Raw genomic sequence first — 25,903 nt, 5'->3', positions numbered from 1 at the left:
AGACAGTAGTGCTAGGAGGACTGGAGGAGACTTGCAGCCTGTCTCAAGTTTAAATTTCTGGCTAAGATAAGTAATCCACAAACCTTAGTTATCTTTAAAGATCAGGACATTGTTCCTCTCATTCCAGAAAGGAATCCCTATTTGTTTTTCCAGTTCATTTATGCAGAGATTAAAGGATGGAGGTATGAAATAGCCCACTTCCCTGTCTATTGTAATTGTGTATCCTGTGATCAGGTTTCTTGTGCATCGTGGTGGGGCATTATCCCACAGAAATTATGAGTGAAGAAGAGTTGCTAGAAATACAACAATACCTAATGATAATCATGAAGAGTTGCTGGACAACCCTACCAAATTAAAGCATAATGTATTTTCTCTCGCTTGAACACAGTAGATCAAGGCAGGGTGTGGTGTAGGGAAGAGTCAGAGCCCTGGAACTAGTTTTAAATACAAAAGGAAAATTACCAAAATTTTTTGGCTTGCTCATTGCAACTTAGACTGATGGCAGGTTTGCATCTTGGACATGGAGATGCTTAAGTTACCTCCACAGAAGGAAATATGTCAGTGAGTGTTCAAGCTGTTCCCTGACTGAAATGTCAGGTAGCACTAGCTTAAGTGTGGTGCCACCAAAATGCATCTGTACAGCTTTTGGGCTTAGTGTATCCTGATGTGGTGGTGCCTTTATCAATTTGCAAGCATGTCCCTGCCAAATACATAGGGTCTCTGCACTGAGCCATACCTGTAGGCTTTTTTTCCCTGAGGTAATGCTCTTTATTGGTCTTTAAATCAATAAATTCACGTGTGAAAGACTAAGAAAAAATGAGGCAGGATTTTTCTGCACTGGTAAAATTAACACTGGTCATGAGACAATTCCAAGCATCATAAACAAAGTTTTTGTTGAGTAGTGTTATAATTGAAGTAGTTTCAATACCGGGCAGTGCATAGGAAGTCCAATGAGTAGTTCCAGGCTGTGGGAGAGAGGGAGCTGATAGAAGCAAGAGCTCTTTGCAGCAAGAGATGGAAAGAGGTTGTTTGTTTTACCTAAGGATTTCTTACTCATTTGAATGAGGGAAATTTAAATGTATTTGAGAGAGAAAATATGAGAAATTAGGTAAAGAGCACAGGGAACTAGATCTAATCTAAAGCTTAAGGAGACAACTTGGCCTGACATTTTACTTCTGTGCATCAGAAAGACATAATTAATATAATTATTTTAGGACTTCAGTGAAATCTGAAATGGTTGTGTCCTTTTGAAATAAAATTATTTGTGGAGGAACTGTCTGTAATGACTTAATTTCTGTTGCACCTTTACCCTGGAAAATAACTGATAAAGCCTAATTTAGGATACTAATTTTTAAAAGTATTAAGCTATTTATTGATTGGGGGTTTTTCCCCCCTGGAGTTCTGTAGCTTTGTTCTGGCTTTTTAAAACTTGGTGGTAATTTTACTGGACTGTTTTCAGAGCCAGCTACTGTATTTTGTATCCATCAGCATCATTCCAATGGCTTGAATGAAATAATAGTGCTTTACATAATCTGTTGACCTAGCCATTTTCTCTCGAAAGCTTATCATCAGTGAAACAACAGAAGAGGAGAAATATGCATAAAAAATATTAAATTAAATTGTCTTTGGTTGAAATGTTATATAATAATTTTGCTTGCATAGCATCAGTAAAGCCAAATATCAGGTCACTTGCCTAGAGAAATCTTCATTTGAAGACAGAGAAAATTCTGCATAGCCAGTACAGAATCTACCTGTTCTGAGTCCACAATTTGTTCATAATAGATGAGCGTGGGGGCTTCCTTTTTTAGATACTTTCACCGCAATGAGAATATTTCATGGGACACAGTTTTTTTGGGTTAGAGAGAAAATAAATAAGCTGAATATAAGCCTTGGCTATTTTTCCATGGTTTTAAAATATCTAAGTGATGAATTTGCACTTCTAAAGTACAATGAAACCCAAACTCACTGCCTTGTGGTTAAAAGTCTTCTACTTGAAAGCTTGAAAGTTTCTTTACTATAACTAGAACTTAATTGAGAATTCTATCTAGGAGTCTGCCTAGGTACACTGATGCAGTAGCAGGAATAGGCACTTAATTATTGCTTGATTTAATTGAAGAGTTAGGATGCTAATTTCTTTAGTTTTTTGTAGGATATCACATGACTTTTTCTCCCCTCATTAATGGAAGTATTACTGAACTGTAGTAAAATGAGAACCAGAAGAAGGATCTATTTTCTTGTTAAGAGAAATTTGGGAGTTTTTATTTTATCCAAAGCTAAATTATGCTTTTTAAAAAACAAACCAAATGCCGAAAACCTATCCATCCTGTTTTCTATAGGAAAAATTTTCCCTGACCATATTAATTTTTAAAATAAATGCAATATTAAGGTCTAACTTTGCCAAAAACTGAGCTTCTCCAAACTGTTCTCTGAAATGTGTACCTATTTAAGTCAAGACAAATATATTTCTAGATGATAGAGATGCCACCTATTTGAAAGAAATTTCCTAATGTGTAGCTGTGTTATTGAAGCAAAGAATTTTAAGACCTAAAATCCTTTTACTACCATAATTCACATTTTTTTCAAAATGTAACACAAGAGCTATAGTCACTAGTTCATTTATTTATGTACAACTTTGAGGCATTATCCTTGTTCCTTTCCCAAGCTTATTTGAAATGCTCATATAACAAACTTATGGGATGTTCACTTACAACCCAGTGAATTAGAGAGTTATTCTCCAAAGGGGTAGAGTAAAAAGATGAATGTGATTTTAATAAAGACAAGAGAGAATACAAAAGAGGAAGTGGAAGTAATGAGTTAAGAAAGGAGAAATAAAGACAGAACCTTTGGTTTTGCCACTTCTTCAAGTAATCCTTGGATGTATTGGTGTGGGGGGGCTTGCAGTCAGACATAGGTTTATCCTAGCTGTAATTTTTAAGTGTCTGTATATGATCCTTCTGTTAAATGGGAGTTGCATAGCAGTACCAGGCCTGCAAAAATACAGCTGAGGATTACCTAAATTGGTTGTACTTTTTCAATTGTTCCAGAGATTTTATTTTAAGCTTTTTAAACCAGTATATTTCTCAGAGCTAATTTTGTGATAAATAATAAGCTTTAAGCCAACAATCTCCAAAACTGTTCCTTCTTCCCCAATATAATGCTCCCAAAACTTAAATTTGTCCTTAACGTTTTCAAATAATGTTGTTTCTTTGCTAGAATATGGATAACTGTCTCAATAATTGATATGATCTCTGTAGATGATACTTTACTGTGTAATGAGTGTACTTAAGGTAAGACAGTGAATTTTGCACTCCAGGCAGACATGCTCCTGCTGTGCTGGCCCACAGTCGAGTATGAAGGATAAGTGAGATAATCACATTGAGATTAAATAAGTCTTCTGCTTATGTCAAATTTTTGTCATAGTTTGAAAACTAGTTTAAAAAGTCATTTTTTAAATGGATATATCAAATCAAATTAAACACTTCTCTAGTATCATGAGTTTTCCAGAATTGTAAGTCATTGAATTTAAATGACAGATTTCTCGGTCCAGCTTTGGAATGGGTATACACACTCCTGTTATTAGGGGAATGTAGGAAAGATGATTGTAGATCATCACCTGCTGCATCAAGTGCATTATTGAATCTTTTGGTAGTTAGGCTTACAGATTCGTGGTTCTTGGTTTTTTCAGGCTATCAAAAAGTGCAGCATGGAAACCAAAGTTACTATTACAAGAATCAAATATGTAATCCAAATTAAATTTACATAATCTATTAATTTGATAATGTATCAAATAATATTATATTTATATATCAAAATAAACAATGGTAGAAGTTAATAACTGTGAATTCTTGTTTTCCAATTCAGGTCAAGAGATAGAGAACTGAATTTCAGTTCCCATATGCAAAATAATATTATGTAGATACTTGCATTATTCTGTCTTATCTTGGTTATAAATACTGGTTTAAAATCTTTGTATAAAAAGCCATGAGTGGTTTATAATTCCCCATATTGTGTGTGTCTCTGTTTTAAGACATTTCAAGTCTTCAGGTATTATCTGATACAAACATTTCTTGCTGGATCTGACAGGATTCATGTTCTCTTTCAGGAGACGCTGATAGATTGGTGTGATGAAAAGGAACTCAATTTGATTTTAACAACGGGAGGAACAGGGTTTGCACCGCGAGATGTTACTCCAGAGGTGAGATAGTCCTGGAATAGAAAAATCTGCCCTTTGGTGCAAAAATGCATGAGTCTGGAGGAGGGGAGGGTTATTTTTTTTTCTTTTTTTATTTTCTCTGTAACTTTGCAGTATCTGTGGATGGGTCAAGTGCTACACAACTTGGAATCAGAAAAAAGTAATAGAAAATATAGCACAAGAGAATTACCCTGACCTTGGGTTCTGACCCAAAACAATTTTCAAACTAAAATATGGTACAGTTTAATGGTTTTCCAGTCCCCTCACAAAACAAAATTCTAATGGTTTTGTGGCGTCATTTTCTTTAGCATTGCAGTACAACACTGCTAAGCAAAATTTTGTGTGGCTTTTGTTGTGTCTTGTGCAAGGAAGAGTGGCATAAGAGAGATGGATCTGCTTGTCAGAAAAATCTAAACAGGCACAGAGGTGGAGGTAACGTGCCAGTAAATGTTGCTCAGGAAATTTGCTTACATTACACTTACATGAAGCTAAAGTAAGGGGGAAAAAATGAGAAGCTTAACCTAATGATCTTATGGCCATGAGCTGTCATGTGAAATGACTGTGTGATTGTTCTTGTAGTATTTTGTTATTTATGGTTCTAAATTAGATTAACATGAACTTTTAAAATCACATCTTTCATTTGGTGTAATTTTGTTCACTAAAGGGCAGAACTAAGATTGAGTGAGTTGTGTTTATTTGCACAATTAAACATACCTAGATTTCTTTTAAGTACTCATGTATGTTTTCGATTTCTTAGACCCTCCAGTTGATTTGAGTTCTTTATAGCATATATACAATGCTTTTCACTTACAAGTGTGTTTTGTCACATGCCTGAAGTTCAAATTTTTTTTTCCATTTGGAATCTAAAAACATTTTTTAATTTATTGTATAACATTTGTGTAACTGGAGAAACATGTAAACGAAATGCTGCTGTTCATTAGTTCTGATGGAAATAGAAATCTTGAGTAACTAGAGTAACTAAAACCTGGGGGGGCAGTCTGTGTATCAGGAAATGGGAACAGTGTTAAGATGGACACAGTGTGGTACATAGTGAAAATTAGTTTGCAGATTATTCCCTTTGCTAAAGGCACCACAAGTGAAAAGTGAGTTGGTTAAATTTGTCTCTTGCTTGCAAACTAGCATAATGCTTTTGAAGGTTGTGTAACCAGGACTGTGTAGAAGGAGGGATGAATTTCTGCTTCAGTTTTCCTTTGTGCGGGGTCAAGCCTAGGCAGCAGTGCCAGACGAAGCATCGTAGCCAGTGCAGAAAATTAGCTACAGATTCTCAAGCAGCATATGGCACAAAAAATAAACAAATGAGAACTCTATGCACAAACACCTAGTATTTTCTTCACTCTGCATTGCTGTTACTCATACTAATTAACACAGGTAGGAATGTTTTTTCATCAGTTTTGCTGAGTAAGCCATTCTGATAGTTATCTGAGTTGTTACTATCTCTGTATAATAAAAACACATTGATATAAAAATCATTAATAACTTGTACTGAAGAAAATCTGCATTGTTTTTCACTTTGTTAAATTGGATTAAGTCTAATCTCAGTGGAGATATAGAATCCCAGGTTATTAAAAAACTGTGATGACAAACATCGTTCCTATGATAGGATTTATTACATCATTCAGTCAAACAAATTATTTTAAGGGAGGAAAATTAGTTTGCCAGTATGTGTCATAACGAAAACATACTAAGAAGCCTAAGTTTTGTCCCCATATTTTGTCTTTTGGGTCAATGAGAAAATCAAAAATGGAAAATTCATTATGTCAACATGAAATGTGCAATAACAAGCCTTTAGGAAGACTTGCATTTATGTAGAAATTGGTTTTCAACCTTTGTTTGTATGGTGCTGGTTCAGCATGCTCTCATCACTGAGCTGACAATGAAAGGATGTGCTCATGGTATTGTGCTATAGAGATGTCACCTTTAAGATGTTAATTTAAAACTTTTAGGAATTGAATTTGTTACTGGAAAATGTTTTAGTATTTTTCCTTAGAATAGAGACAGTAGTCTGTTGAATCATACTTCCACTGGTATGTTTCAGTCCTGCTTCTCCTTAATTCCCCTGTACTTTGGATTAGAAAGCAGGTTTCTCTGTTTCTTTTCTATAGATATATAATTGTACGTACACAATAAAGGTAGTTCCCAATAATAATGCAACCCAAAGACTTAATGTTAATTGACTTTTGTAATTATTGATAAAAATGAAACTAAGTGCCTAGCATAATGTAGCTAAAATGGCTTCTTGCTATCTCAGAAATATGTAATTAAGCATCCCAAAAAATTGGTAGTTTCCCCACTCACTTTGCCTTTTGAACACTGTATCAGAACCATTCCAGGTTGTTTCAGTCCTGTGTAGTAAAAATTTTTCTTGTAATGGAATAGAAGATTTTAGGAATATTCACCATATCTGATTTTCCTTGCCTGTCTCTGATCCATAAATTTATAGCCTCAGTCTAGTTGCTGTGTGGAGAGGAGCTTTTGAAATAGTTCCTACGATTCACATTTTGAGGGGCGAAGGTCAGTTTGCTTAAGCAGTGTGAATATCCTTCACTTTCTTGATTGCACAAGTAGAAGTGATGAAATGCATGTGGATATTTAAAAAACCAAATTCACTCAATGGATGGCTGAATTTGAAAGTTAGTGTGTTATAGGCATTACTAGTGAATGCTGGAATTCTTAACTGTTATGGTAGCTGGTGGTAGTTTGCATTTGTACTAAAGCTGAAGTGTAAGCCTAATTTTGTACATACACTTTTTTTTTTACAAGGTAATTTTGCATCTAATTTATGGGAATAGTCCTTTAATCTCTGCTGGAGTTCGCTCATACAGTCTGCTTGTTGATATTAAAAGTGTTTGTACTGGACAGAGATCCAAGTATGGCCCGAGTTTATTTAGGGAACTTTCATTTTGTATTTCCATATGCAAACATTTATTTCTTGGAACTACAGTACTTCAGTAGCAGTTCTTAGAGAATGTTGGTAACAGTATACATTAACTTTTGTGAAAAAAATTAAGTAATTTTGCAGCATTTTTATCAATCACTATGAACCCTTCTGCAATATTAATGTATTTTCTCTGTTGCTGTTGCTCAGTACAAAGGGAAAGAAAAAAATCTCATGTATATGAGTGCTCTGCTCAGTTTTCTGTCTTCTATATTTTTACATTTATCCTTTTGCGAAATTGTACATTCAAGAAATTCACTTGTCTGTCTGCTAACAGTCTTCTAGCTGTTTTTCTATCCTGTGTCTCTAGTATGATTCTGTGCGAGTCTTGTTTGCCCATCTATGAGACTGATTTTATGTACTTAGATAATACCAGTGGAAATCAATGTATTGTCCTCAGCTGATGATAGACATTCTTGAACTGTGTCACAGTGTGTATTCACAAGTAGTTCATCCACACTGCAGGTAATTTTGAGCCCTAAGATTTTAAGATAATACTTTATAAAAAACACAGAAGAGCTGTTTTCCAGCATGTAACACTGGACAGGTGTTTCCTTACAGTCATTTTGAGTGTTCTGGAAACTTTGTGAATCTTCTTTCAGTTCTTTTTGTTTATATTCTTCAATATTTATGGACTGGTTTAAAACATACTTGTTTTCATTTAGTCTGAAAATATATGCGTGCTTATTTATTCTTTCATCAGAGTTCTGTAAGAACTCATGAAAAGAAATCATTGTTGTCTGGAACTCCCTTCTATTTGTCAATGTTTCTGAAAAATCTTGCTCAGGATGAACAAATACTCCAAACATACCACAGAGAAGCCATGTTTGGATAGAAGAAAGTCTCACTTCTTCTGCAATATGTCTTTTTATATTTAGTTCAAAATTGCACCAGCATTTTTATAATTATTGCCAAATGCAAATTTTCTGTCATTTGACTCTTCCCCATTCTCTAAGGTATCTCTTATGGATTTTTTCTTCAAATTACATTTTACTTCTGCAGACTATTTTAATATCTATATTCTTCCATTCCTGTGTCTCAAGTAATCTTGGAAACCCTCTTGATCTCTATTATTTTCAGTTTTTATGTGGTTTTTTTTTCTGTTTGTTTGCTTCCACTTTAACTTTGTTAATGAAATGAGATGCTTAAGACACAATGGGATAGTCATGTTGTATCCATACTCTCACAGCAACACATTCCATCTAAGTAACCCAAATCCACTGAGACTTAAACTTGTCAAATAACATTTTCCATTCAATAGGCAGCAACTTAAACTAGAAATAATACATAGGAGGTTTTTGTTCTCCCTGGTTCAAATACTGCCTTTCCAGAGCACCAGGATTTCTAGTATTGTTTATTGTGGATATAGGACTACTTCTGTTCTTCCTCAGCAATATTTTATTACTGGCACTGGACTAAAAGAAAATAATTTCTATTTTACAAACTGTCACTTCAGGATGGCTCCATAGTGTGGAGGAATGAAGCCTTCATCTCACATGGGACATAAGTAATTTTATGGTAGGAATAATATCAAATTGTACAACCTCTAATAACCCAGGCTAATGTTTCAGTTTTTCACCCTTCAGTATTCCAGGTACCCTCCAATTTAATAGCTATTTTAAGAAAATATTTCTGTAGTCTCTTTTAAAACTGTAGCTTTTCATATCTCTTAATAGAGGTCTTGCTCTGAGTTAAGTTTGATTTCTGCAGTGAGCTATTGTATAACAACATGTGCAGTGTATGGATGACATCTGACCTTTTGAGGCCTTCCTAGTTCTTAGGAAATTGTTTCCAGCCCAGCTTGCTCCTGGAGGGTTGACATTACGAAACCTTGCTCCGTGCATCTTATCAAACAGAGGTGCTTAAATGGAGCAGATTGCTCTGTGACAGACCCTTCCAAATTCTCTGCTACTCTTTTGGAAATTTATCAGCAACTTTGTAAAGTACCATCCCCTTTTTCTTAGTCCTCCAGGCAGTTCCTAGCTTATATGGTTAGGTCTTTATCTAGTCTGCTTTTATTTTTCAATAAAATTTATTATTTGATATGCTGTATTTGGTGTTATAAAATTCAAATATATTTATGTGCCATAGTGCTTCAATTTAAAATGATATGTTTAGATTTTTAATCTTTCTTGGAACGTATGTGATTATAGCAGAATTTATATGTTTAGTTGCAGAACAGTTTTCACTAAACATCTATTACCAGTTTCTTTGAGAAGCAGCAGTATATAAATTATTTGCACCACATAGCACACTGTCAGTTTACAGAAGTACATGTGTCTTGAGAAATTCCACTCTGATTTAGCTGACTTACAAAGGGCTGAAGAGTGCTCCTCTCCCCTCTCCTTCCCTCTCCGTTACTCAGGGAAACTTGGTAGCACACTCTGAAGGGCTTGGTTGTGCTATCATCAGCTGCAGTCTCTGCATGGAAACACCTGTGAGCTGCTCAGACTCCTTTAGTGAGAAATGTGAGGGGCAAGAAAGGCAGATTCCATTTCAGCTACATTACTCAGCTATCAGAGGTCATCAAAAAAATAAGACCATAAAAAAAAAAAAACAGATAATACTTGTCTGTATATGGGATTGATGTGTCTAAAATGCAAAGCTGCATATTTTTATTGACATTCCTTTTAAAGAGTTGCAACTGCCACCGTGGATATAGAAAAAGGTAAAAAAAAAGATGGTAGAAATATGAAGGTAAAAAGAGAGATGCTTTCTGTGAGAGTTGCACAACTCAGTCTGTTTAGTTTATCATGAAGAACACTGATAAATAACTTTGGTTTTGCCTGTACTTTCTTTGGGAAATGGTGTACAATACTAAAGGCTTTGTAAGGTACCAAAGGCTTTCTTTACCTACTAAAGAGAATTGTAAAAATAGCTGATAATAGAAATCTTGAGCCAGAAAAATCTAAAAAAATCCTCATTATGAAAGGCTTTATGTGTTTGGGTTAGGGTTTGTTGGTTTAAGAGATTAATCACACAAGCAAATTCCTAAAGAGTTGTACTCTTCATTTTAATTCTGTCAAATCAAGAGTTGGCTAGTGGGAGAAATGTCTTATTAAACTCAAGTTATCTTGTACTTCTTGTAGAAATCATGGATGATGTTAAATGAGTTATCCTGCACTTACAGCCTTATGTTCTGTATATGTTAGATGAGAAGATAGTTTGAATCAAGTAGATCCTGAAATTAATAATGAAACTACTTTATTTCCTGAATTCAAAAGGAATTCATGAACTGCTTTTGTATCTTTTTTGAAAATGTGAAACCCTGTTAATATTGGCTGAAAATGCTGGGGCAAATATCTTTTTAATTACTTAATTAATGTATTAACCTTCTGTGTAAAGTTGTCTGACTGTCAAATGATAAAGGTAATGCTAATAGAATTCCATTAAGCCTTTGCTTATTTTTGCTCATTTGAGGATCAGCTTTTATTTGCCTTTTTTAAGGTGTCCTTAATACTTTTGAATAGCAAATAGAGGCTGTGTTTTTTGACTTTCAAACATGTAGGAAATAATTGCAAGCTCTGCTGAAAAGACCAGTAAAACAGTAGTAAGGAATTTGAATGTTTCATAAAATGAGAAACAAAGCCACAGAAATGAGCCTGGAAATCTCAACTTATTTTTTAATTTTGAAATTAAAGGGTTTTTTCCAAGGTAATTTAGGAATGGCAGTTGGAAGAAGGCTGGCATGTCCTGAGAGTGGGCAAATGGTTCCTGCATGAGCAGGCCCAGCACTTTGAAAAGTACACCCAGATGAACAATATGATTATGGTGTGCTTTTTGCATGGGGTAAAGAGAAGGGTTTTCCTCCTCTTGGTTTTACTGATGCCTTTTAGCTGTGTTTTCACTGTAGAGCCCACAGCTCATGTGCACATTTCTCTATTAGTTTAAATAAACTGGCTTGTCTCCTATTAGCAGTGTAGCCACAACAGTGAATGTATCTTGCAGTCCTTTCTGTAACTAGGGAAGAAAAATAGGCCTGCCATAGGACTTCTGCATAATGAAATTTTCAAATTGGAACTTTTGGAATTTTTTTTCCTCTTAGGCATTTTTAAAAATAGTTTCCATTAAAGCATGGCTTTGGAGAAGATAATAGGAAACTGAACAAAATTAAACATCAAGTTCAAGCAAAATAATCCTGAAAATAGTGTCAGGCCTGAAACTTTTGTCCTTAAAGTCTGATTTTTTTTCTGGTCATGGTCTATTACAAAGAGTTTAGTTAAAGCTAAATACAGGGAAAATTAACAAAAAAATAATGTGGACATGTTAGGAAGACTTCCCTGTGGAGGCAGCTTCAAGACATAATAACTAGATGGCAAATACCAGTTTGGATTTAAGATGTATGAAAAATTGAATGAGTTAGTCCTTTTGACATTAGCACACCAGAATAGCAAAATGACTCATTATTAAAATAGTTGATCATTAAAACTAATACTTATTAAAGAATAGAGAATTTCTCATTTACTTCTTCCCTGCTGTGTAGGAGCTTTTCCAACCACTAAGTGGAAAGAAACTAAAAGAGTCTTGGAAAGCAGCTGCCTTCAGGAGTTATTCTTAGGATTATAACTAGTTCTTCTCCTGCTTCTGCTAATTGCTACCACATGGAGCAGTGAAGCTTTAGCAAAATGTTGACTCAGTATAAGTACCAAAATAGAAAACAAAATGACTATTGTCACACTTAGGCATGGAAGTCTTATCAGTTATGGACAATAATTGCTTTCTAACTTTTATTTACACTATATTTTAGTTTCTTGTCCCTTCATGCATGTATTCTTTTCTTAGTTACTCTTTCATCAGAATACCTAAATAGTGAGGTGCATAACCTACTGTTATTTATTGTTGACATTTAAACTGTTACTGGATTTTTAAAGTCCATATTTTCCTCCACAAATAAGCATTTTCTTATGGTATACTGAGATCAGTTTGTCATAGTTCATTTTCATTAAGCTTGAAAGATGTCCCTTCAGAGAGAAGGTGATGGCAATTTTGTTCTTGATGTGATGCAGCTAATTGTAGTTCCTGCTGGCCACAAAATCACAGGATTTTATAAAACTGCCTATGTGTGCCCTTACCTTGTACTCTGGTATCTCTGGTTCAGGCAGTATTTGCAGTTCCTGGCTGGTTAATGCCATTACTAATCATATGATGGAAGTCTCTTGGTCTTCTCTGCCTAAATTATTTGCCATTTTGTTCTAAGTCCAAATAGTAGTTTTCAATATGGGAAAGTTTGGGTATGGAAAAAATTCCTATTCTATGATCTAAATTTGAAGTTCTATTAACCTCTGTTATTCTTGTGCCTTGCTCTGCTAGGAGAAGAATGAGTGGTTGATACCCAGAGATCCGTATAAATAAAGTTCCATCAGCTTAGCCTATCACTACTGTATTCTTTAAAAACTTTGTTGCATATGAGTGCATGGCAAGTTCATACAGATTGTCTCTGCAACCTTTCCAAATCCTGATTCAGCAATGGCACAAAAAAGCTCATGCTTCCTTTCTATTATCTAAGGTCCTCTGCAGTTTGAAGAGGGAAGAGTTGGCTTCTTGTTTCATATTACTGCCTTGTCAAAGTGAAGTGCAGGTTTTCAGTGCTGGCAATAAAAAGTTAATGTGCAGCCAGAAAAATGCACACAAAATGTGGACTTCTAAGTAGACAGAAATAGTGAAGTTTGATTCTTGGTTGATTCTTTTAGTTTCTAGGTAGAATACTGAATAAAAAGTCTCATTATTTAAATGACAGGTGAGTTAAATTACTGAACTTTATTAGTCCTGGGATTTTCTCATCTCTTACATTTCAGAGTTCATTGCATGTATTTGAAATAAAACAGCAGCTAAGATTTCTGAAACAGTTTCATTTGTTTAAAAAATCAACCATGTTAAATAGCAAAATGCTTAAGTTAAAGACAAGAGAATATTCAGGGTAACAAATAGGTGCTGATAAGTTTGATACTTAGAAGAGGGTTGCCCCACAAGATTCATAAGACTAATTAGAGGCACAGAGTGTGGGTGTGTCCAAGCACAATTCAAACACCAACCTGCACTAATAATGAGTAACAGTTAATGATGACTTCCGTTTATCTCACAAATGGCCAGCAGTGGCTCATGGTACTCCTGTGCAACTTCACAAGCCATTTTGCAGTGGATGTGGGAATGAGCTCACAAGACCAACCCCTTTCCCCTCTTATACTAGAGGTGCTAGAGGTAAGTGTGGTTTTGGGGAACAAGGGTGGGAGGTCATGAGATGAAAGTGATGTGGGCTTCTTAAATTTTTCACAAACCTCCATAAAGGCATGTATCTGGGGATGGGCAAAGATTCAGATGAATTCTTATTTTTTGCCCAAAGAGATTACCCAGTCCTAAACTGACATGCTTTCCTTGAACTGGGAGTCAGAAATCCCTTTTCTCTTCTGTTTTTCTGCTGCAGAAATTCCCAACATTCCCATTATGTGGGCTCCAGAGAGGGGTAAGCAACATCTTCAATCCCACCCAATCATTTCCAAAATAATTCTTTGCTAGTATTTTTTTGCTTTTTAAATCATCATCAGAAACAGTTTTTAGACACATTTTTCCCATTTGTTTGATTTTCTTGTGGATTCTCATATTTTTGTTTTATAGGAAGGTCCCATGGCCTCCCCAAGTGCTAGGGTCAGACTCATTTGCTGTTTCCATTTGTGTGCTATTCTCCTGTGGATTTTCATGGTTCACTCTGATCAATGATATTACCAAAGGGTGAGCATCTAGACTCTTGGGACTGTTTTACTCATGGTATCCTGAGTTGCTGAAAAAGCACTGCCACCCTACTGCCCTGTGAGTCATTTGGCAGGCTTATGTTTTGCTCTTGCCAACAGTTGCATCTGATTGTTGGTGGGCTTTGGTCTTTTTCTGCCTTGTCTGGGGACTGCCTGGCATTCACTGCTGTCTTATATTCTCTCTACCTGCTGGCTGTGTGGCATTGTCCTGCAGAAATCTTGGCCCTTTGCCTGACTGTCTGGCATTGCTTCTTGAGCAGCTAATTGCTTGACAGTGCCTACCTACAGCCCTGTCCATCTGTTGACCGGCACATGTCGCCTCCTCACTGTCCTTTCAGTCGGGTTGTACACGGGCGTTGGCTTCCTGCTGCCCTGTCTCCTGCTCCAAGTGCCTGGCATTGCCTTCCTGCTGAGTGCATCTGCTGACTTTGTGCAATTGCTCTTCTGCTGCTTGGCACCTGCTGAATGTTTGGTACTGCTTTAGCAACTTGCTGAATGTTTGGCATTTTCCTCATGCCTTTTCACCTGATCCTTGAATATAGTGTCCCCTTGCTGCTCCTTGAGTCTGCTTACTCACTGATACTTGCTCTTTTACTGTCCTGTCCACTTGCTTTATGCCTGGCATTTCTATCATATTGTCCTATCCATCTGCCTAGATTTTATTTCTAAATATGCACCAGTCTGAAAAGGTTAAGAAGAATTGTAAGGAATGGGGAAAAAACTATTGTCTGGCTCCTTCATGGTCTGATTCAGTTTAACACACCAGCCAAAAACTGATCTCAGTACCAGCATTCAGCTTTTTCATAGAAATACTCAAAAACCCTTTCCCATCTTATGAAAAAAAAAACCAAACCCAAACCAAACTGAATTGTATTTAGTCTTTGCTTCCATCACTTTATTTAAGAGGTATATGACTAAGTTGTACAGTATTAAGTATTAAATTCAATAGTAATTAAGTACTATAACCCTAATATTACCTAAGGTACCTCAGAATCCATGGAAGGTAGGTAATAACAGGAAGGAAAAACAATCTTTTGCTCAGGCTCAGAAAGATTAAGGTTTGAATGTAGAACTGTGTTCATGAAACACAGTGGATCAAAGAAGCTGAATAAATTTTACAGGTCTCTTTATTTAAAACAGAGGGCTGCAGCTAATCTAAATGAACCACTGGATCAGTACAGTGTTGCCAAACTGAAATGTGTCCTAATTGCTGCTTCCTACTCTTTCTGTACTGGGAGAATGGACAATTGCTAGTTTACAGAAACCTTTTGTCACTCAGATTAAGAGCAAGGACTTGACTACATCTGTAAGGTCCATAGTAAGGGAATAAATCATTGTCACATCTTAGAATAAGAAGCAGGATTTCCTGCTCTTCTTTTAATTCAACTCGTTTGACCTCTTTTCCTAGCTCTTCCACAGTTTTTAGGTTATTACAAGTGTTGTTGCATTTGTGGTTTTGACACTAGTAGCAACTAGGACTTGGAGAAAATATTCTATTATGAATCCTGTCATAATTCCATAGCAAATTCTTACTATATTTAAATAAATTGTATGTAATGTTCTTTTAACCTTAGCTTTTAATTTCTTCAGAGATATTATTATTGCTTTTGCTATCTTCAAAGGTACCTTAAATATGTGAAATTATGTCTAAGTGATGCCTTGTGAAGGCTGACCTGGACCAGAGGCTAGACAGAGTTAGAATAAAGTAGGGATTTATTAAGAGGCCTCAATGGATACACCTTGGGCAGCACAAGAGCCCAGCCAGGGCTACACCTGAGATGAACCAAAATGATCACAAAATGGACAACCGGTCACGAGGTTTCTCACTTTTATAAGTTCTGGTCCATTTGCATATTAGAGTTAATTGTCCAATTACAGCTTTAGGTTATGAAGTCCTATTCTTCTTGTTTTTCTCTCTTCAGTCCACTGTTGTTTATGCTCTTGGGCCTGAGATTTGGATCATGTGTCCTTAGTCCCCAGGTAGAGAAGGAATTGCTTTGTCTACCTACACTGTGAAAAGAGCTTACTATTCCTTAATCTGAAGCTCAGAACTACACACTAAAGCAGCAGAGAATCCAAAAAATATAAAAGCTAAAACCTGAGGCATCATAAGCAGAGAGGCAGGGCAGCATCCCTTGAATCAGTAGCAGCTTTCCCCAGTGTGGGACCAGCTGTGGAATCAGATAAAGACACTGTGAGAGAGCACCTTGTTCCCATGCCCCCAGTGCCAGCTTGCTGCTGTGGAGGATGGCTCCCAGGACAGCTGGGAATGCTCAGAGGAAGAGCTAGTAGGACCCTTCTCCCAGTTTTCACATTAATGCCTAGAAGCCAGTTTACTTGTGTTCTGCTCCAAGGAGCTGGGGGATGTGAATGTCCACCTGTATTTTAGTCCTTTGCTGTCTGCTGGGCTCTCCTGTTCTCTCTTGTCTCAGCCTTTCCAACCTTCCCTTGCTTTTCCAAGAATATTTTTTGCACAACTTCATAAACTCTTAAAGATGGTAGGCTGTCAGTCTCTCACTTCCCACCAGCTTCATGTTGTTGAAGGGTGTGGTGACAAGAACAGGTCTCAATGGCAAATCTCTTTCTCCAAACTTTACCTCCCAGTATTACATCGATGCTTCCCTAGGCTGTTGTTTGAGAAGATAGCAGGGGCTGGAAGGGAGGAGGAATATTCCCTCTAGCACTGTGGGGCTGCAGGATACTACTAGAATTCACCTCTTATCCCAAGAAACATAAGTAATTTGTTAGTGTATCATTTCAGGGTTGTATCAGGGTTTTTTTAAATTAATATTACCTCAAATACGCAGGGATTTTTTTAAATAATATTTGAGTTACATGAGTTTTAAAACAGAAAAGCAGCAGAAACTGGAGAAAAATAAACACTGAGATTTTTCTTGAATGCATGGAATTTGCTTCACTGAAAATTATACTATGGCAGAACTGATGCAGTGCTGTCTTAGGCAGCTTCACTGTAACATATCAAGTTAAATCAGTTTTCTGCCTGGTACAAATATTCAAATTAGTTCTAAAAGAATCTGTGGTAAGTTGAAAGAATAAATTTTAGGTTTTGTCTTATAAATGAGTCAACATTTGGTTAGAGAAAAGTTAGATTTTGTCTTTTTTTTTTTTTTTAATAGGGGTTTTGGGGAGGTTTTTTTAGTCTTTTGTCCTTCTTATTTTCGGTGGGGTGGGGGGTTGAAATTATTCTTTAACCTATCCTGTGCTGATTTTCTACTAAAAATTAGCTTCTAAAACAGTTGTGAGCGGTACGAGTCTTTCCAGCTCACAGAGTTTTCCTTTCCAGAATAACTAAATTTCCTGTTATCAGCCCAATTTTATCTCTGTTTTATTCCTCTTTTTTCAGACTCTTTTCCTTCCTTATTATCTCTGATAAAAACCCTGTTACAGTTCTCATAGTCATTTCCTGAACTAAAATATCTAAATCTTGCAAATTATTTATCAGGAGAGTCTTTGTTGTATATTCTCTTTACTTCAATGCATTTTTTAATTGCTATTTATTTTTTTACAGTTCACTTTCTTTATTTTTCTCTGTTTTCTAAAGGTATCTTTTCTGATGATAGCAACATTGCAGTCTCTAAGCAACTGATTTCTTCAGTTGTTTCTGAGAAGAAAACAAATTCCTAACTAACACAGGTCTTTTGCACTCAAAAAGAAAGAGAGATAAATGATTATTTTTCTACCTTTGGATTTCCAGAAGGTGTTTCACTCCCTTGGTCCATTTAATCACTGCCTTCACTTTCAGTTGATGTTTTCCACTCTTCAAAATAATGTGTCTGACAGTGACTTGTGTCAACTTGGAGTTCAGATTTTATAATGTGTGTATGTTGCTTCTGGATTCAGATTGAAAAGTTTATTTTGTTAATTTTAGACAAGAATGCTTTGAATGATACATGTTGTGCTAAAGAACATACATGCCTTTTCCTTCATGCTTGTCATCACTGACAAAGGCTTTTGCTGTTGCAATTAATTGATACAAAGTTCCAGTGTCTTTCTGATGTTACCTCTTAACTTAGTTGGCCAATAGCTTTTGTTGGAAAAATGAGGAGATGGTGTTGCATTTATAGTATAAAAATTTGTCAGCAGATCAGTCCTTTATTTCCCTGCTAGAGATCAAGAGGGTGTAGGTGCAGTCAGCTTACTCTCTGACTGCAGCCAATGTGGCACTTTAAGTCTGGTCACATTCAGTAAGAGCTTTCATGAGCACAGATTCACAGACAGTGTAGCTCATTAAAGCAGCATGTTATACATTCTTGTTAGATTGACTATAATAGGTGCACTAGATCTACAAAATGTAAGCATATAGTGCTATGTACAACTCTTCACATGTAATGTCCAAGGCAGGCAGAGGCACAAATCTTACAGAGGTACCCCAGCTCTGGCAAGGAAGAGAGGAGCAAGCCTGTTGACTTGTCTGCAAAATGGGATCATGTTCTCATCCTTTGCCTCTGAAAGAGGATTTCAAATGCAAAATAGATACTTTGGGGAGAAGTGGAGATATCCTGTTGCTGCTTTCATCAATGGTGAGGGGCAGCTGTTTGTATATAAAGGCAGGGTTTTGCACCCCTAGCAGCAGGCCATCATGCCCACATCAATTCCTTCACCACACATCTCACAGCATCTCCCCTGGCTTTAGGCCTTATTCGTACAGATGCAAGTGCAAAGTAATGAATCGGTGATTGATGCGGATTATTCCCCCCATACATTTTGTTGCTCTTCTGCTCAGGCAGGTTTTAGATTCAGCCTGGAGAAGAGAAGGCTTCAGGGAGGCCCTATTGCATTCTTTCAGGACATAAAGGGGGACTATAAAAGATGAGACAAAACTTTTTAGCAGGGCCTGATGTGATAGGACAAGGAGAAATGATTTTAAATTGAAGGTGGGTGGATTTAGATATTAGGAAGAAATTCCTTACTGTGGGGGTGATGAGGCACTAGCACAGCTTGCACAGAGGAGTATGGGTGCCCCATCCCTGGAAGTATTCAAGGTCAGGTTCAATGGGGCTGTGAACAGCTTGATCAAGTTGAAGATATCCTTGCTTATTTCAGGGCAGATTGGACTTAAATGGCCTTTAAAAGACCCCTCCCAACTCAGACTATTCTGTGACTTGCTGGAGCTTCTTTCACTTCATTTGGGAGTTTAATGAAGTCAGATCTATATAATTGTTTGGAAATTTTATCTGAGACTGCACCAAAGCTTTTGTTTGATTCAGCCTTTGCTGCTCTCATGGAACGTCATAGCAACAGCAATCAATCTTTTTCACCTTCATTGGTTGCTTTCAATAAATATTTGTACATCTTTCTTAGGCTTTCTTCTTGCAACCTTTCTGCAGATAGACTGAGTGAGTAGTAAATAAGCTTTGTTTTGTGTAATGTTGCAATCACATATATCATTCATTCCAGTGAACTAACCATCATCACTTTCAAGTGGGAGTTTTTGTAGATTTCAAAGCTGAATGAAACCTATGTGTTGCACCTTTAATTTTGGCTGAATTTTTGGCCTACACCTCCCTTTTTAAGAGTGAAAAATTGTTGGTTTATTGTTACTTTCTACTATAAGCTGACCAGTTCTTCCTTTGAGACCAAGTAATGCTTAGGTATCCAGTGGTATACAGAATTAATCCATGAACAGCAAGGCTTAACACTATGGTGTCTTTCAAACTCTTTTACAATTCATCCATATTTTACTGATTTCTGCTGGTCAGCGTTGGGCATTCCTGGAAAAAGAACAGAGAAGGGCATGAAATTCTTTTAGGTGTGTTTGTCTCCTAGGGATCTAATTTCCTGCAGAATCTTAATGAGAAGCTGCTGTTAAATTGCCATCATTCTTTACAGGAAAGAGAGAGTAGAATTTTCCTTTGACTTTAAGGTTAGCAAAGATGGATTTTTCCAGTCTAGATAGAACTGTGGGATTTTCTCAATAGCTTTTACACTGTTTAGACAGTCTAATATTTTTCCTAAAAATATTTTTTGTCTTTGTTTATTTTAATTTTTATATTTTCTTTTAAAGAAAGATGATTATTTAAGATGTAAGTTGTTTCATCAGATACGAAGTGTTGGGCAGCTAACCTTGGGTGCATTTGATTTCTGTGTTATTCTGAATTATGGTCTTGCATCACCCATATAATTTATACAGAAATACTGTCTGATTTTTCACTTGAGTTAGTCTGCCTAGAGGTGTGATGTTAGTAGTTGCTGTACACTTAGCATGAGCACATTTGCTGTGGTAGTGAGATGCTTAACATTCAGTGCAGGAGTCCTGGGTACATTTTGAGTAACAGAGCAAGAACTAACTTGTTCACTGTGCCCATCCAAGAATCTCTTTCACCTTGCATTTCTCAAAAGCTACTGCCTTTTCTTAGTGATCCACTCACACTGCTAGTGTAAAAATCTGTGTGCTGAAAAAGTTTGGACTTGGGGAATTTTATTAAAAAGCAAAAAGATTTTTCTGCACAACATGGTCTGCTGCTTCAAACACAGCAGACAAGTATGTGAAGGGAGGTGCTTATATACCTGTGTTGCTATATCTATATTAATGAAAAATTGTGTATGGTATAGGAATCCTGAGGGTTTCAAAACTGAGTTCTGCAGCTGGGAAGTAAACTGGCAGAATTTTTCTATACAGTGCAAAGTTGTAATGCGTTGCTCTGTCTCAGCTGAGTAGTGTCAATAAATGATTCAACTGGTTTTACCTAATGCATGAAAGATGTTTTAACATCTTCTAAAACTGAAAAAAACTGGTATTTTGGAAATGTGCATAGTAAACATCTTAGGGACAGTGCAACAGAGAGAATATATTCTACACTGGGGGTTTTGTGTATATATATTGTTACCTATTACTATAAACTACTGTAAGCCATTAATTAAATAGTACAATTCCAGAGAAAAAGGTAAACTTGATATATTTAATATTCCTCACTCAATATAGATTAGGAATTCTACTGTCTTCCACTTTAGTGCTCTGTGCTACAGCAGTCTCAACAAAACAATTTGAGAAACTACAATTGTTTCAATTGTTTCCATGAGAATCTTGGAGGTAAAAAATGTGACTTGTGCCAGAAGTTAAAATAGTCCTATATAGGAAATCATTTGACAGAATGCACAGTAGGTCACTTTGGCTTTCAAAATGTGTTTGCTTGTTCAGTTCTAATGAAAGTGTCATTTGCTTGTGCCAAAACTGACAACTGCTCAGACTCTGAACACATGAATTGCATAACTGGATGTCACGAAAGAATAATTTCTATGAATTTTTAAGTTATGGAAAAAGTTCTTTAAAGTTGCTGTTATTAGAGATGCTTTATCATTTACTTGGGGAGTAAAGATACGGTGTAAGAGAACCTTAAGAGAAAGTATTCTTTTGTAGTTCTTCTGCTGCTATGGTGTATTCCTGAAAAGTTATCACTCATTAGTCTGCCCTTTGTAGTGCAGAAGATGTTTTTAGGAAGGGTTTTTTTTATTAAATCTTCAACATTGACGATTTGAGATCTCAAAGTGTTTGGTGGAGCTACTTAAACTGTGGAAGAATTTGACTGAAGTTTCAGAAGTGCAAGTGTTTTGAATGCCATATTTGTTCTTGGCAAAAGGTAGCGAATGTTAGGAAACATCAGACGAGATCCTCGAAAGAGAAGAGTTTCACATTTCAATTTCAGTAACTAGTGTGCTTGAGCTAAAACATTGCAAAATTATTTATTTATAGAAGTGCAATTGCAAGTTAAAACTTCTGGTTCTTACTTCTTTTCTGGTTAATTGCTGAGTATACTTCCCCAAACCACAAATACACCCACTCTTCCCATATAGAAGAATCTAAGTTTGGCACTAGTTTTGAAATGAAGCTGGCTGTAGCCTGACTCCACTGTAGTATAGAAATATAGTCTAGAAGATAGTACACATAACCAGAAACACTGTGTAGGGTATATTTTTATGAGACAGTGTTTTCTAGCTGTTATTCCATTAGTTAAAGCTCATTATGTTGTCACTTCAGTCATGTAGAATTCTTGTTGGCATAGTGTAGATACCCATGCTTATTTCTCTCATTTGTGCTGCATGAGTTTGTTTTCCAGAGAACAAAATCTTTGACTTCTCATGTTTTGTTCCTTTTCTTCAAATTTTAGAGAATTGTTTAAAGGTTGGGCTGGATTTCCTTTTTTATATTAATACAAAGCAGTTTGAAATAACTGAGGGAAAACTTAAAATAATAGTAATTATTAACACATAACATTTTAACAGAGTTTTGGAATAGCAGAATAGTATTATTGTCATTACCAGGATGTCTTCAGCTATACTAGTTTTGCTGGACAGAAAGGGATTTGTTCTTGCACAAAGTGGAGTTGCAGTGGGAAGCACAGCAGTTTGCACATAGGAAGAGGGCTGAAAGAGGGAGCAGACACCTGGCCCTTCTTTGTACAAAGGGCAGGCTTGTTTCCAGCTGTTGTTCTACCAAGCTCCTCCTGACGTCCCCACCACTGTAAATACTCTGCCTTTTGAGGCTGGCCTAACACGCCCCTTTGGACAGCTGTAATGTACTGCATGTGGTGGGCTGTGTCCAACTCTGTGCAGCCAAAATGCATTCCTTACAGTACAGAAAAGCACTCAGTGTCTTGTTTGTTTAGCAGCTACTACAAATGATTGTTCTAGTGGGTTTATGACAATGTATGGGGATAGGCAGTATCATAAAATTAAGATCAGTTTTTATGGTGTAAATATTTTATACACATTTCAGATCTTAAAACTTTGTTTAGCAATCGGGAATAAAAAGGTATTATTGCCACAATATATATTAGAAGTGATATTTAGAAAATGTGCATGGTTGGATACATCAATTTCATTAACACTTCAATCACACAAATGGGGCAAGCAAATTACTGATCTATGAAGTTTATATAAATCATATGCAATCAGGTTTAGCTAAAAATTTAGATCTAGATCTGCAGAAGTGGGAGAATAATTTATAAATTCCACAAGGTTGTTTTTTCTAGCATATTAATTTAAATTTTCAGCTTCTCTGTAGCGTATAAAAGGTGAAGCATCTTCCCCCAAATGTTTTGCAAGCTTTTTTCTTTGTAAAAAAGAAACTGTTATCAAGTAAATATTTTAATGAGTTTGCTTTCAATTGAAGAAAACAAGGACTTTTAACGAAAGCTACAATGAACGCTAAGATTTTTTATTAATTAATATACACATTATTTGATGATAATGATACTAATAATAATTTGTTTATAAAAGTAATTATTATTGGAATCCAGCTATTGGGAATTAAATATATTCATGGCTTGGTCATGCATAAATCATTGAGGTACCTCTATTTGCCACTTGTTTTTTGTGGTCATCTCCACAGTGGAAGTGTTCTGACAGACTTGTTTGCTGATACCAGTCTATAAAGAAGGCAGACACTGAATTAGCTTCTGGCACTTGGGTCTCTGCCACAGGCATTAGGCTGCAATAAATGGTACGGTGGGTCCCAGTGGAAGGAGTGAGAGAATTCAGAGGAGGCAGTTTGCAGGCAGAGGGAGTCATGGATATGACTGGGAGAAATAGAGAAAACAGAGTCTGTATTTAATCTAACAGTAGTTACTGCTGTGACATTTTTGTTCCTCGCACCGATACGTTTTGTAGGGTCATTCTCTGATGTTTAGGTTCTGGGTGGCAGCAGAATCACTGCAGATGTGTTGAGAGGGCAAGCAGCATTCTTGTGCTGCAGAACTATTGTCAGTGGAAATGTGTTATTACTGTGTGCAGGTACACCAGTTTGTAGAGTTCAGTTTTAGCTGGCTACATTAATCAGGATCCATTCAACTTTGGATGTTTGTAGATTTGAGCTGGGAGAAGAAAAGGTAAAAGAAAATGGAATCGTTAATGGTCAGTTAGCAGAGAAGTATGTATCAAGTTTATTACTGGTAAGAGGGAAAGGCACTAGGGTAAGCATGTCTAATAGGATTAGACATGTTTTGTTTTCTTTTATGTAAAAAAAAATCTACAAAGGTCTGAGAGTGCTCTTAGTATGTGTCTATAGACACATGTGTGTAGACATAGCTGCATTTAACATCAAAAATTCCCAACAAGGACTTACCAGTCTCAGTATGAGTTTCTTAAATTCATAGTAAAGTAAAAATTGGCAAAGCTGGCATGGCTCACTGCATGAGGAGGAACAAACGCATCAGGGTCAGCACTGGCCCCATGTCTGCCTAGTCACCACCAGTCATCCTGTGAGCCCAAACACAGCAACCACTTTAGCCTTACTCTTTAGCATTATATTTTTATAAACCTACTTGATTTTGGTTGTTTTTCAGCACTAGCATTTGTGATCAGTTTCATCCATTTGTCAAGATAACTGAGCAATTGGCCAAAGAAATTTAATTTTGGGAAACATCAAAGACTGCGAATCCTATCATGCCTTATCCATAAAAAAAAGATACTGAAAATCACCATACATGTTATTGGTGGCAAAGAACAGGAAGAATTCAAGGAAAGACAGCATAATGGTCAAACTGAGATGAGTTAAAATCCTTATCCAAAAAACTTTCCAATGTATTGAAAGAAACCAACTGCTGAAACCTGTATTTCTTATTGTTCATGGAGAAATAGATTAGTAGTTTTTTGGTGAGAAGCTCTGATCAATCTAGCTCCATGTAAGCTCTGTTTTCTTCCTGCCAAATAAGACTAGGAAAGTAGACAATAAGCTGAAATAGCTGATTTGTGAACAAAAATTACTGGTACCTGTGTTGTCTCCAGCAGAGGAATTCTGAATAACTTTGAAGAAGGTATCTTATCTCCAGGCTAAGAGATGCAATTTTTATTCCTAAAGTGCACACAGACGTGACCGACTCTTTTGTTGCATATTTGACTGATCTATCTCTCTAGTTTTTCTTTGCTCTTCTGTGGTCTGTGAGCTCTGTTGCAGAGGTTATATAGGTATTTCTTTGGTAAAGCCCTTCCAAGATTTCAGCTTTCAGTGGAAAGCTCAAATAGGTAATTAAATCCTATTGATGCTAATGCTGTAGTCTGTTAAATATAAGTTATCTGCAAATTTGTCCATTAATTTTCATTTATAGATCTATTATATACTATGCAGAGTCATAGAATTTAACTTGTTCAACAGAAATAATATTTTCCAAGAGGCAGTTTCTGTCATCTTAATTTAATTGAATTTATTATGATTTCTAAGTCTCATATTTGCATTTTAGTTGAAGAAGTAAAACTATATTACTGCCTAAAACCAGCTGAAGTGTATATGAAATGTCTCAGATAATTGCTTACTATTGAGGTCAACTTTTGCTATGCTTAATACCTGAAAGACAAAGATAAGGAGTTTCTGAACATTTCCAGAAGAGTAGTCCTAGGTCTTTTAATTAAATCAGTCTGCATTAGGTATATCCTCCAATAACTGCCTGGGAATGTTTCCACAGGTTAGAAGCTGAACTAACAATTTGTGTGGAGGTAAAGAAAGGCAGTGAAGCAGCAGAGAACTCTGTGAAACCAATTGGCAGTGAGCCATCTGTTAAGCAACCGCAACTACGTCAAAGATATCTAAAAATATACCAGTTGGTTTGGGAACATAATGCCCTAACTCCAATAAAAAGGCACTTTGTAAACAATCAAAAATGTGCTTTAAAATCAATTGCATTTATTCATATAGCAATGAAATATAAGAAGTACTGCTCTCATAGATGTTCTTAGTAAATCCTAAATAATTAAATTGTTTGCCCCTACTTCTCCTTTTTGGAGTGGAAACTAGCATTTTATTTCAATCCCATTGTCTCTCTCTGTGGCTCCCCCACGTCCTGACACTTCTGTCATGTCTTGTCTTCCCATTTTGCTTCTCCTGAGTTTCTCCCTCATCTATTTTCTGTCAAAGCTGCCTTGGGCAGTCTTTCTTTGTAGAACCATAGAATGGTTTGGGTTTGAAGGAAACTTAAAAATCTTCAGTTTCTAACCTCCTTGCTGTTCTCCATCCCATTCACTTCATTCACTTGCCTTCACATTATTCTCATATCTCCC

General features: G+C 36.3%; 1 protein-coding gene across 25 annotated transcripts in view; it reads left to right on the top strand.

The window, feature by feature from the left end:
* The window catches only part of GPHN (gephyrin), a 270,825-nt gene that overhangs the window by 137,832 nt on the left and 107,090 nt on the right, over positions 1–25,903 (top strand). For 14 of the 25 annotated variants that reach the window (XM_054634365.2, XM_054634363.2, XM_054634367.2 and 11 more), the window contains exons 4-5: positions 4,103–4,195; positions 13,570–13,608. In XM_054634365.2, coding sequence (XP_054490340.1) covers positions 4,103–4,195; positions 13,570–13,608 — 132 coding nt within the window. The remainder of the gene's footprint in view (positions 1–4,102; positions 4,196–13,569; positions 13,609–25,903) is intronic. The other 11 variants (XM_054634366.2, XM_077180341.1, XM_077180337.1 and 8 more) reach the window with 1 other exon arrangement.

The sequence above is a fragment of the Agelaius phoeniceus genome, chromosome 6, assembly GCF_051311805.1.
Source record: "Agelaius phoeniceus isolate bAgePho1 chromosome 6, bAgePho1.hap1, whole genome shotgun sequence".
Classification (NCBI taxonomy): domain Eukaryota; kingdom Metazoa; phylum Chordata; class Aves; order Passeriformes; family Icteridae; genus Agelaius; species Agelaius phoeniceus.
The sequence above is the reverse complement of the archived record's forward strand: the minus strand, read 5'-3'. Positions and strand labels throughout refer to the sequence as shown.